This window comes from Pinus tabuliformis, chromosome J, assembly GCF_031772625.1.
Source record: "Pinus tabuliformis cultivar Carrire ecotype Pingquan chromosome J, CPIR1, whole genome shotgun sequence".
Classification (NCBI taxonomy): domain Eukaryota; kingdom Viridiplantae; phylum Streptophyta; class Pinopsida; order Pinales; family Pinaceae; genus Pinus; species Pinus tabuliformis.
This window is the reverse complement of record NC_142295.1, coordinates 227748973-227760446: the sequence shown is the minus strand read 5'-3', so window position 1 is coordinate 227760446 and position 11474 is coordinate 227748973. Positions and strand designations below refer to the sequence as shown.

Sequence of the window (11474 nt, the reverse complement as noted above, 5' to 3'; positions counted from 1 at the left end):
TAGGATCAGTACAACTGTCCTTCTGTTGCTGTTGAACTTCTTCAATAGAGGCAGGGATTCCAGAAATATTGGGAGTGACCAGAATCTCAGATGTTGTTGGAACTTCCGTTCTAACTTTAAAAGGAGATTTTGACCTGGTCCAGCGAGATCGCTTCGTCCGTACTACTCTCGGTTCCGGAGACAAAGGTGGTTGACTCGCAAGTCTCCCCGAACGACGGAGTTTTAATTGACTTTCCTCCACGGTTGCGGATTACTTGATCAACTAAAATACAAAAAGGGGAATTATGTTTCCGTATTGAATGAATTTTATTAGACGCTTTTAGACACAACTTTGCTTTTTCATGTTTTAAGAGTCGAGAAAAAGCTAAAGATGACTCTAGTCGCCTTCGATGTATTAACGAGCCCGAAGTGACAAATGCTCGGTTGGACCTTTTCAGTTATAGAGTTTGAAAAGGGCCAAAAGAAACTGCTCTGGAGATCTAGGCAGAGGGTGTGCCAAACCTTTCGCGAAACCACAGAATACGTTTTACGGTACGGGTGGTCGATCTTCGTGAATGCTGTGTTCACTGCATCGCGATCAGTAGGGCGGCCGACACGGCTTCCTAAGGATAAAGGATAATTGCCTATAGGGGTCTCCCAATATACGCGACGGTACGCGGGAGCACAAGTCCGTATTAGTGCTATCGTCCCTCAGGAGGAATCACCCACCTTCGTAGAGATCGACAGTCACTACGTTTAACGACGCCGGAACACGTCTCTACCTAGACCTCTATTGTGAGCGTTATGTTACAATGCGTTTTTAGATTCATTCAATATATTTTAAGTTGATCTTGTTTATCAGTTTGTCTTTCAGGATCACCACGAGATGTATTGGTACAAATTCCTAAATGCAGCTAAAATGATAAGCAAGCTTTCACAATCTTTTTAGCTTTGAAAATCCTAACTACTGAGGGGAGAGAAAAACAATATCTTTCCACACAGAGCACCAAGCACAAACTAATGCACTTTCTCCTAGATCAGACACCCAAACTTATCAAAATGCAAATGCAAGATGCATGTATTTCTTTTCTTTTCCCTTAATGTTGATGTAGACAAAAGGAAATTGTTGTATAATTTTCGAATTCAATTTGAAGCGTAAACAAACAAGTATTGTCTAAAATGAAAAGACGCTTTACAGGTACTTGTTTCAACACTAAAAATGTATGAATTCAAACCATAAAGTGAAAAACAAACAAACTCAAACAGCCATGAACAGTAACAAAACTAACTCTTCAGATCACAAAGACACTTTTACAGTTCAGGATCTAAGAGGCCACAGCTATACTGGTTCGCTTTTCACAATGGGAAACTGTAACTGAAACAAGAAATACTGAAAGAACATTCACAGTTTCATCACACAACTGAGGCGGAATAATGTCAAGGAGAAGTGGTTTACAGCAAGTACAATGACCAGCAAGCAATCAGCAAAAATCAGTGAAAACAGGGCCAAGACACAAAGGGAAAGCTGAGCAAGACAATGGCTAACTGGACCAGCGCAGGTTCTAGTCTGCCAGTTTGACTCTCAGCGCAGTTCCCGAAGGGAGCACCTGCGCTGTAATGCAGACTGCCTGTGGACAGCCTGCACTGACTCACGAGAGTTTCGTCTATAAAGAATTCCGGGTCATAAAAAGCTCAAAAATGCACTGTTTTTGCTGAAATAAAAAGCTATAGGTCAAGTACAGGCTAAGGGATGATCAAGAGGATGAAGATCTATCACAAAGAGTAAAGAGTCTTTTGTAGATAAGCTCTTCAAATCTTGAATTTGCTCAGCAAATGAGCAAGAGTAGCAGACCCTCTACTTCACTTTTGATATAGTCAAAAGCTTTTCGATTTGGTACTCTTTTCTTCAAGAAATGAATAGCAAAATACTACAAACACCAACAAGATACAAAGTTTCCCCAGCGGAGTCGCCAGTTTGTTGTGGGGAAAAGTATCCGATGCGGATGACCCTATCCCTACTCTAAAGGTGACAGTCTTTAGCAACAACTGAAAGTAAAGCTTTGATGATTTCCTTTATGAAAGTACAGAGAGAAGGAAAAGAAGGTCAACCAACCTGGTGTCCTTCGCTTAGTCGATCCTTGTCCTCTCTCTTTGTCTCTTGTTCCCAGCTCCTTGCTCTCTTTGCCGGTCCAGCTACACACAGATCCTGCACAAAACAAGAGAGGAAACTACAAGATACATGTACTCATAACTGAAGCATGGATTAGGGTGAATCAAATATACATGTAAATACAATACATCAATGCAATACAAGTATATAGGAGAACATGCAAAACTTTATTGATAGAAGTAACAGGGTTCTGAGAAGGTTACAACCAATGATGGCTCCAATCCAGCAGCACCTCCCCAGCAGCAAGAACTCTCCTCTTCACCTCTAGTAAAACAATCACCCAATAGCTCTAACTGTAATCCAACAGCACCTCCTTGCTTAACACAAAATTCCAGCCTCCTTAGACCTCATAGAAGAGCTCTATATATAGGATAGAAGAAGAGAGGATGAGTCAGCTTGAGACTGACATGAAGCTGCCTTGTGTCCTCTCCCTCTTCAGTTAATCTTCAGTTCTTGAGTCCACTTGGAGATCCTTGCTTACACATGGTGATCAAGTACCTCTTACTCATCACAGGGCGAATCTCATGAACCAAGTGTCAGTTTGGAAGCTTCCTGGGCAGTTGACACCTTGCAGGATGACTGTGCCACTTGGCCAATCTCGCCCAGCGCAGGTAGCCTTCATTAATCTTGACTTCCAGCGCAGGTACAAGGAGGGACAGTTGCATTCCAGCGCAGAAGCTCAGTGGAGCAGCTGACATGATCCAAAATAAGCCTGTTTTGAAGTGTTTTCAGGTGGAGAACTGATTGGAAGTGCTGTTGTTTGATGACCTTGTTCTTTTAGGGGTAAGAACAACATGTTTAGGGACTGAGGATCCCTGTAATTATCGACATTTCATGCTCCATGACGCGAGGCACAAAAATGTCTATAACACCCATGGTTCGAAATGAATTTCTCAAGAGGGATTTCATCGAAATTCTCCCATCCTCTATCTGTCCTACCTGGGACAATGGGAGATGTGAGGAGGCATACATTGCAAAACGGCTCGATAGATTTCTTATTCACGCCTCTCTGACTGATATCCTTGGAATGCGCTTTTCAATGGTGAATAACTCTCTCATATCGGATCATCGGTCGATTCTCATGGGCTGGACGTCCTTGGGTTTCAATAAAGGTTTGTCGTTTAAATTTAACAGGTAGTGCCTTGGGGATCCTGAATTTAACGACATTGTGGTAAAAGCATGGCGCGATTATGAATCTAGTAGAACAGTTTCTCATCAGGAGTCTTTTTTGAACAAGATGATAAATATCCGGAAGGTTGTTAAAAATTGGCAGAAACTGAAGAGATTAGCAGACATAAGAGAATTTATGGACATCCTAGATCAATTATAGAAATTGACGGACTCTTCAGATTATAATTCTCTATCTTTTGAAAAGAGACAACTTGTCAAGGATCTTCATAAAAAGAAGATGCAATTCCTAAAAAAGGAAGAAATTTATTGGCGCCTGAAAAGCAGAGCTGTTTGGATGAAAGAAGGCGACAAAAACTCTAAGTTTTTCCAGAGGTATGCTAACGCCAGAAGGCTAAATAATTCCATATGGAAAATTAAAGACGAGAATGGGGTGGAGCTCTTATCTCAACAAGATATTGCAGAGCATGCAGTTTCACACTTCAGGAAGCAATATCAGAGGATGGATCGAAGAAGTTTCCAGGATATCTTATGGGGGATCGAAGCATACTCGGTGATGTTTAATGAAGAAGAAAATGTCCAACTTTTCAGACCCATTTCTGAGGAGGAACTATTGGCGACTATGAAATCTTTGAGCAGGGACAAGAGCCCTGGACCAGACGGCTGGTCTATCGATTTCTTTATACATTTCTTTGATTATATCAAGGTTGATCTTCTAAGGATGTTAGAGGAAATCAGAATGGGGGGGATGATCAGTAGGCAGCTCTGCTCAACATATTTGACCCTCATCCCAAAGAAACAGGAAGCCCTGACTTTTTCGGACTATCGGCCTATTTCTTTATGCAACACCACTTTTAAGATAATGTCAAAGATCATTGCTCAGAGGCTGAAAGGTAAATTATCAGATACAATATCTAAGGAGCAGTTTGGTTTTCTTAAGGGTAGGAGCATCCATGATGCAGCAACTGTGACTCAGGAGGCATTATTTGCTATTCATTCTAAGAAAAGTGAAGCAGTCCTTCTTAAAGTTGACCTAAGGAAAGCATATGATTGTATTGATTGGGCCTATATCAAGTGTTTATTGGCTAAAATTGGGCTGAACAGCAACATGATCAGATGGATTATGGCGTGTATCGACCCTGTGGATTACGCTATAATCATAAATGGCCTCCCGACTTCCTTCTTCAAAGCTGAGAGGGGGCTCCGACAAGGATGTGTTTTGTCCCCATTATTATTTATTTTAGCCATCGACTCCCTCAGTTTACACATCCAAAAAGCCGTTGATGAGAATGTATGGCGCCCTCTTAATATCTGCAGGAACATATCACTGTCTCACAATTTATTTGTCGACGACATATTATTATTTGCAATGTTTTGCAGGGCTACTTGGTTACATATTCATAGGATTTTGAATAATTTTCAAAGGGCCTCGGGACTTCAGGTTAATCTGGACAAATCATCTATTATCCATTCTGATCTAAAGCTGGATGATGTTACTTGGCTATCTGATCTTTTTGGTGTTAAAGCTTCCCATATCAGCAATGGAATTAACTATCTGGGGTTCCGGATCAAAGCGACAGGCTATTCCAGAGCTGATTGGTCCTGGCTGGTGGACAGATTTTATAGGAGAATCTCGGGTTGGGAATTCCGGTGTCTTTCTCTGGCTGGGAGAATCGTTTTAGTTCAATCTATTCTAAATCAACTGTTCGTTTATTGGGCTCACCTTTTCCACCTACCAGCGAGCATAATCAACAGTATGAACAGTCTGTCGGCTAATTTCATTTGGGGGGGTCGTGCAGAAAAGCATAAATATCATCTTGTAAAGCTCTCTGGCATCTCATCTCCTAAATCTTTGGGAGGTTGGGGTTTATTAAATCTGAAAATCTTCGGCAGAGCCCTCCTATGCAAATCATTATGGAGAGCTATTCAAGGGGATGGTCTATGGAGCCGACTGATTAAATCCAAATATCTTGCCAATAAGGATTTGGATGTATGGTATCGAAGAGGCAAATTAGGTGTTCAATATGGTTCCCCCATTTGGCGTAGTTTTCGAAAAGTTGAGGCTATCGTTCTGGAGCAGCTGATATGGCAATTTCATAAGGGCAACAAAATCATTATTGGCAAAGATCGCTTTAGGTGTGGATCAGAGGTTATTGACATCCCTAGCTCTCTCATTAATCATCTCCATAGAGGCGGTATTTTTTTCTGGGATAAGTTGATCGCTGCCTGGGATGGTCCTGTGCCGCGTTGGAAAGATTCTTCAGTCCTGAACATTCCAAAAAACTATGAACAGATGTGGTACAACATAGTCCGTCGTCTTCAGAATGGGGGTATCACCTGTACAAGAGAATCAGATTTTTTAGCTTGGGACATTTCTGGTGATCCGGAAAATATATCAGTCAAAGGTTTATATCAGCTGATGATTGGGCAGCATTCCTCCTGGTCCCCGTCATTCCCTCTCATTTTCTGGAAGGATGGTTGTCCTATGAAGATGGTCCTTTTCGCCTGGCTCGTTTTCCATAATCGGAATTTGACCTGGGAAAACTTATTGAAGAGAGGTTGGTTTGGTCCTAATGTTTGTTCTTTATGCAGGGAAGAGGCGGAATCGAACCTCCACATTTTTCTGAAATGCAAGCATTCACTTCATATATGGCAAGATTTAGAATACGCCTATGGTTTCAATCTTGATAGGCTGTTATCGATTCAGGAGTGGCTCGTTGATTGCAGCAAGAAAAAGATATTATGGCGTAGAATAGGCATCTTATCTTTATGGTTTATTTGGAAATGGCGTAACTCTTGCATCTTTAACCATTCCAAATTTTCCCCAGCTAAGGTTTTTGATTTAATCTCTGCTTATGTTGAATCGCTCCCTCAGGAACCAGCGAAGAATTTAATCTCATCCTCAGACAGGCTTTCTATTGTTCGTCTTCATCAGCCATCAGCCTTTTTCGATGGGGCAGCTCAACAGGGCCAATGTGGATGCGGCTTCCACATAAAAATTTCTGCAAACTCTCACTTCTCTGCTTTCTGGCATGGGGGTCAGGGATCCAATAATATGGCGGAAGCCATGGCTCTCTCAGGCCTCCTGAAATTTTGCATATTCCTAGACATTCAGCAGGTGGCTTTTTATGGTGATTCAAAGCTATGGGTTGATTCAGTAAATCAGAAAAACTTCATTCAGGCTCATCATCTGTCTGGTTGGAGAGATAGGATACAGTTCTACTGGACCTGCCTGGAGAATTGCTCTATTCAGCACATCAATAGGGAAGAAAACAGTACAGCAGACGGTCTTTCAAAAAAGGGACTCTTTTCTACTTCAGAATATTGGCATCTCGAAATTGTATCTGATGATTCCCATTATCAGATATCTGATTTTGCCCTTCCAGACTTGTAAAGCAATATACATGACTGTCGTATTTTTTTCTTTTTTTTGAGTTTTTGATATCAGACATTATCAGAATTGAATCCAGCGTCATTTAGCTCTTCAGATTATAGGTTTTTTCCTCCTCATATATTTATGGGATCATATCTCTGATCTGCATAATCAGAAATAGAATGTATTATCAGCTCTTATATCTCTCATATAATACATAAAGCTTTTTTTCTTTGAAAAACAATAAAAGTTTCAATTATGATTAAATCACATTCAAATTTTAATGTAAGAGGACCATTCTTATTTTTATTAGAATGGTGGATTTTGGAATATTTAAGAATGCTCGATTTTGAAAAATTTTTTAAAGTTTAATAATGATTGAAGTTAACAATTTCACTTAGCTACTTAAGCATTCAAGAGTTTGAATTAATTGTCCTTGATTTGTCTTATATTTATCAAATATTTAAATAAAATTTGTATGATGAAAAATAATGCTTTCACCATACATTAACCGCATTTATAAATGTGATTGTACTTGTTAATACATATTATTATATTTAAATAAAATATATTTACATTTAAAATCTCTCGTTATATATAAAAAAATTCAAAAAAAAAATATTATTAATATTAATATATACTTTATTATTATATTAAAATTCACTATAACTTAACTTATATAAATTAAATAACATGACATATCTTACAATAATATAATGATAATTCTACATAAAATGTATAATAACACTATCTTAAACAAAATGACATGGTAGCATGTACCACTAAAGCATATAAATAAGACAGGTGCTTAACCCACATAAACAAGAAAATTTCAGGTTATAAAAAAAGTGATGTGACATATACTAGTTTAAGAGTACACAACATCATTACTAAATATATTAGTTTAAGAGTACACAACCTCAATGAATAATATCTTAATAAAAAATAAAGTTGACTTTACAATAATATAATGATAATTCTACATAAAATGTATCATAACACTATTTTACATAAATAAAGTAACAGGGTAGCATGTACCACTCGAGCATATAATAAAGCTTAGCCCCACATAAATGAGAACATGTCAGGTTACACTATCATATAAAAAAAGAGAGGTGATGGGACATTACTAAATATACTAATATACTAGTTTAAGTGTACATGGCATGTATTAAGTTTGAAAACTTGTCAGGTTATTCACGTTATTACATAGGTGATATGACATTACTAAACATACTAATATACTAGATTAAGAGTACATACTATAGGTTAGTTTGAGAACATGTCAGGTTATTATAATAAAAAGAGAGGTGATGAGACATTAAAAAGTATACTAGTTTGAGTACATAGTATATATTAGTTTGAGATTACAACATCAATGAATAATACCTTAATATAATAAAAATGAATGTTGATATTTTGTTGAATAATTTGAGATATTTTTGTATGAATTTAAATATCAATAAGTTACATTTAATTTTGGGATTTGCCTCTATAAAGATTAATATTGATGTGATTTTGAGAATGAAGAGACACTTAACTATAATTTTATTTGAAATTAGTGTTGATAAATGGATAATATAATTTTTATTTTCAAATATGTTTTTGATTTTTTTTTTACGTAGTGAAAATAGTGAAAACGTTTTCTAAAAAGTTGATTCTACACTTCATTAATATCTTGTTAGTAATCTTATCTTATTTAAAGTTTAATTAATATACTTTTTGTTTATGTGGTTTCCCATTTGTTTAGGAGGGAGGAGAAAGTCACTTGAAAGATATAAACAAAATTGTTTATTATATCAAAGGAATTTATCAATTTGGCATAAACTATTTACTTAGCTACACTAACTTGGATTGGGTTGAAGAGGGCATTGGAAGGAAGTGTGCACAAGCTATATGCTTCATCTTGGTTTTTAATTCATATTTTAGTCTTATAAAAGGTACATGGGGTATCACTTTCAACCATAGAAATTCAATATCATGATGCAGAGCATGTATGTCATAGAAGGCATATAAATTCAACATCAAGTGAAGACATCATCTATAGTGTTTTATAAGTATCAAATTGTGATATAAGTTGTAGAGAATCATGTTGCACATGTTAAGATGTTGTGTGTAGATTTTTGTAATCATTACACGATATAGTTGGTATCATATTATGTTATGAATTGTATTTATTAAATGAAAGCTGACCAAGTTGATTATATCTCTATTAAACCTTTAACAAAATTTTAATTTGAGAAATTGTAGTCTATGTTTTAAATTCATGAAGTTATAATTATGAGCAGGTGTACATAAATAATTTCACCTCTTAGACCCCTAAAACATTATACTATTTGGCATGAATTAAAACAAAAATCTAATTAGGTTCATAAGACCTTTGGATCTTATAAAGATAGTTAATAATGGATAGTTGACTAAGAATTTTACTAAATAGTTGACTAGGCATTTGACTATTTGGATAGCTAGACTAATCCATCCCATTAGTGCACAAATTAAGGTGAAATTTTAGTATATTATTCAACCTAATTAATCTAGGTGGACCTCATATTCTTCAATTAAAGGGAGTTAGTTACATCCTAATTCTTTATAACATTACCTAAAAGATTTATTTATGATAATAAAATTAATATTTTTGATATATGTTGTGTATAAATATTCTTTTGTCTTATTGTATTTCTATGTATATGGAGTTATGCTCAACAATGCTTGACTACTTTAATGATTTCTTTAAACAGCCTCTTCTTGTAATACTCAACTCTCTAATCTTCGTTATTCCCTTGTTCTGCAACAATTCATTCTTCAATCATCACTTGTTCTTCAAGTTCTTCTATTATAATCACTATTTCTACTTCCACATTAATTATAGCCCATCATCAACATTGAAACTCCTCCTAATCTTCTATTCATTCTACAACCTCTTCTTCTATGTATCATCCCTCCTTTATTATGGATTATTTCCGTATTTTCTCTCTAAAAACTCTTCACCTCCACATTATCCTCTAAATACAATATTTTTTCTCATTTAAATCATCTTCCACTATAAAGTCCATAATCTCATGATTAATTTACTTTAATAATACTTGATAAAGTATTATATTACTTGTGATAAAAAATTCATTATAAAATAATTCTCTTTAATAATACTTGATAAAGTATTATAAAGCTGGTCATAAAAAGCTCATGATAAAATAACTCATAATAAATTCATTAAATAAAAATAAATATTCCAACAATAATCTATTATCACACTATAATCATAAAAAATACATAGGAGTACCATCTTTATTAACTATAGACATCATTCGTAAAATTGTCATCCAGTTTAAATTTGATATATTTTACTCATTCAATGGCAATTGCTTTCGGAACTTATTGCATTGATAGTGACATTCTTAATCTATGATTCCTCCTCTATTCCATATCTACAACTATATATGCTAAACTACAATAACCGAAGGCCCTTGCCTTAATTTATAGTTTATAGCTGGATTAAAAGATGTATATCCATTAAAACCATTTTCAATTTCTATTCGTTCAATTTGTATTTAATATCATTTTCATTTTATTAATGTCTATGTTTTTTCTCCAAATTCCTTACTTTGTTAATACGGTTGAAGGTCAAATGCCACTCTATTTTCATGTTTCCTCATAAGGATTTTATTTCTTTGGACATGATTTTCTTCGTGGAATGGTTGCATGGAAAGTTGAAAACCATTAACTTTTCCTTCATCATTATCTTTTTCATTTTGTTTTCCTGGACTTTCCACTTAATTCTTGAGCCTCTAATTATATGCAGAATACAAATCACAGAGGTTCATTTTATTTTCTTTGATTTTCCACTTAATTTTTGAGCTTTTAATTGTATATATAGAATGCAGATCATAGAGGTTTTACCTTGATTCACTTATATTTTACTTTGCGACATTGGATAGGCTCATCAGAGGTTCATTTTATTTTCTTTGATTTTTCACTTAATTCTTGAGCCTTTAATTGTATATATAGAATGCAGATCATAGAGGTTTTACCTTGATTCACTTATATTTTACTTTGCGACATTGGATAGGCTCATCAATTCGCAGCACTCCTTTCTCCACATTTTTCACTCCATTTAGACTTCTTCTCTGCACCATACTTCACTCTCTCGTCGTAGTGGCTCAACTCAGTTTCATTATTATGTGTTCATCCATAAATCTAAGAATCTGTGAAACAAAAGCCATATAAATTTCATTTCAGGAAAAGAAAAAAAAAGTGTAACTACACTTTATCTTTATATTTTTAATTTATTTTTTTTGGTAAAACATGCATGGTATCTAATGAACTAGACATACACCAATTCATTGTATGTAAAAATTCACAATGTATATATGAATTTTAAGTGTTTTAACCCAAAAAAAACTATTCATAATGTTAAATATAGAAAAGTTCATTTTTAAAAGGATTTTATAGGACTCATATTTTTGTAGTGCATTCTTGTTAATATAGAAGAATTTTTCCACTTTTAAAATAGGAGAAAAAATATTAAGAAAAAATTACAATGGTTGACATAACAAAAAGATATACAAAGGTTTAACATAATTTTCTTTCACCAATGTTGTTGGTGTGTGAAGTTTATTTTGAGTATTTTTTTAGGTAGGAGTTTAGGTTAGAGCTAACCACATTGTTGGATGGAGGAACTATTTTCCCACTAATGAGATAGTATGGTTTAATTTCTTTTTTATTTGACACAGTTTTCTATGAAAACAAATTAGTAATAGATTCTATTCATAAATATGGAGGCTTATTTCTTGCATTTTTCTATGATGTTTTCACTAGAAATAAAAG

At 35.1% G+C, this 11474-nt stretch overlaps 1 protein-coding gene across 1 annotated transcript; it reads left to right on the top strand.

Moving 5' to 3' along the window:
• Positions 1-3008: 3008 nt before the first annotated feature.
• On the top strand, positions 3009-6671 carry LOC149226562 (uncharacterized). The gene is made up of 2 exons (XM_089380233.1): positions 3009-3261; positions 3499-6671. Exons 1-2 carry the CDS (start codon positions 3009-3011, stop codon positions 6669-6671), a joined length of 3426 nt encoding a protein of 1141 aa, XP_089236359.1.
• Positions 6672-11474: the final 4803 nt, after the last annotated feature.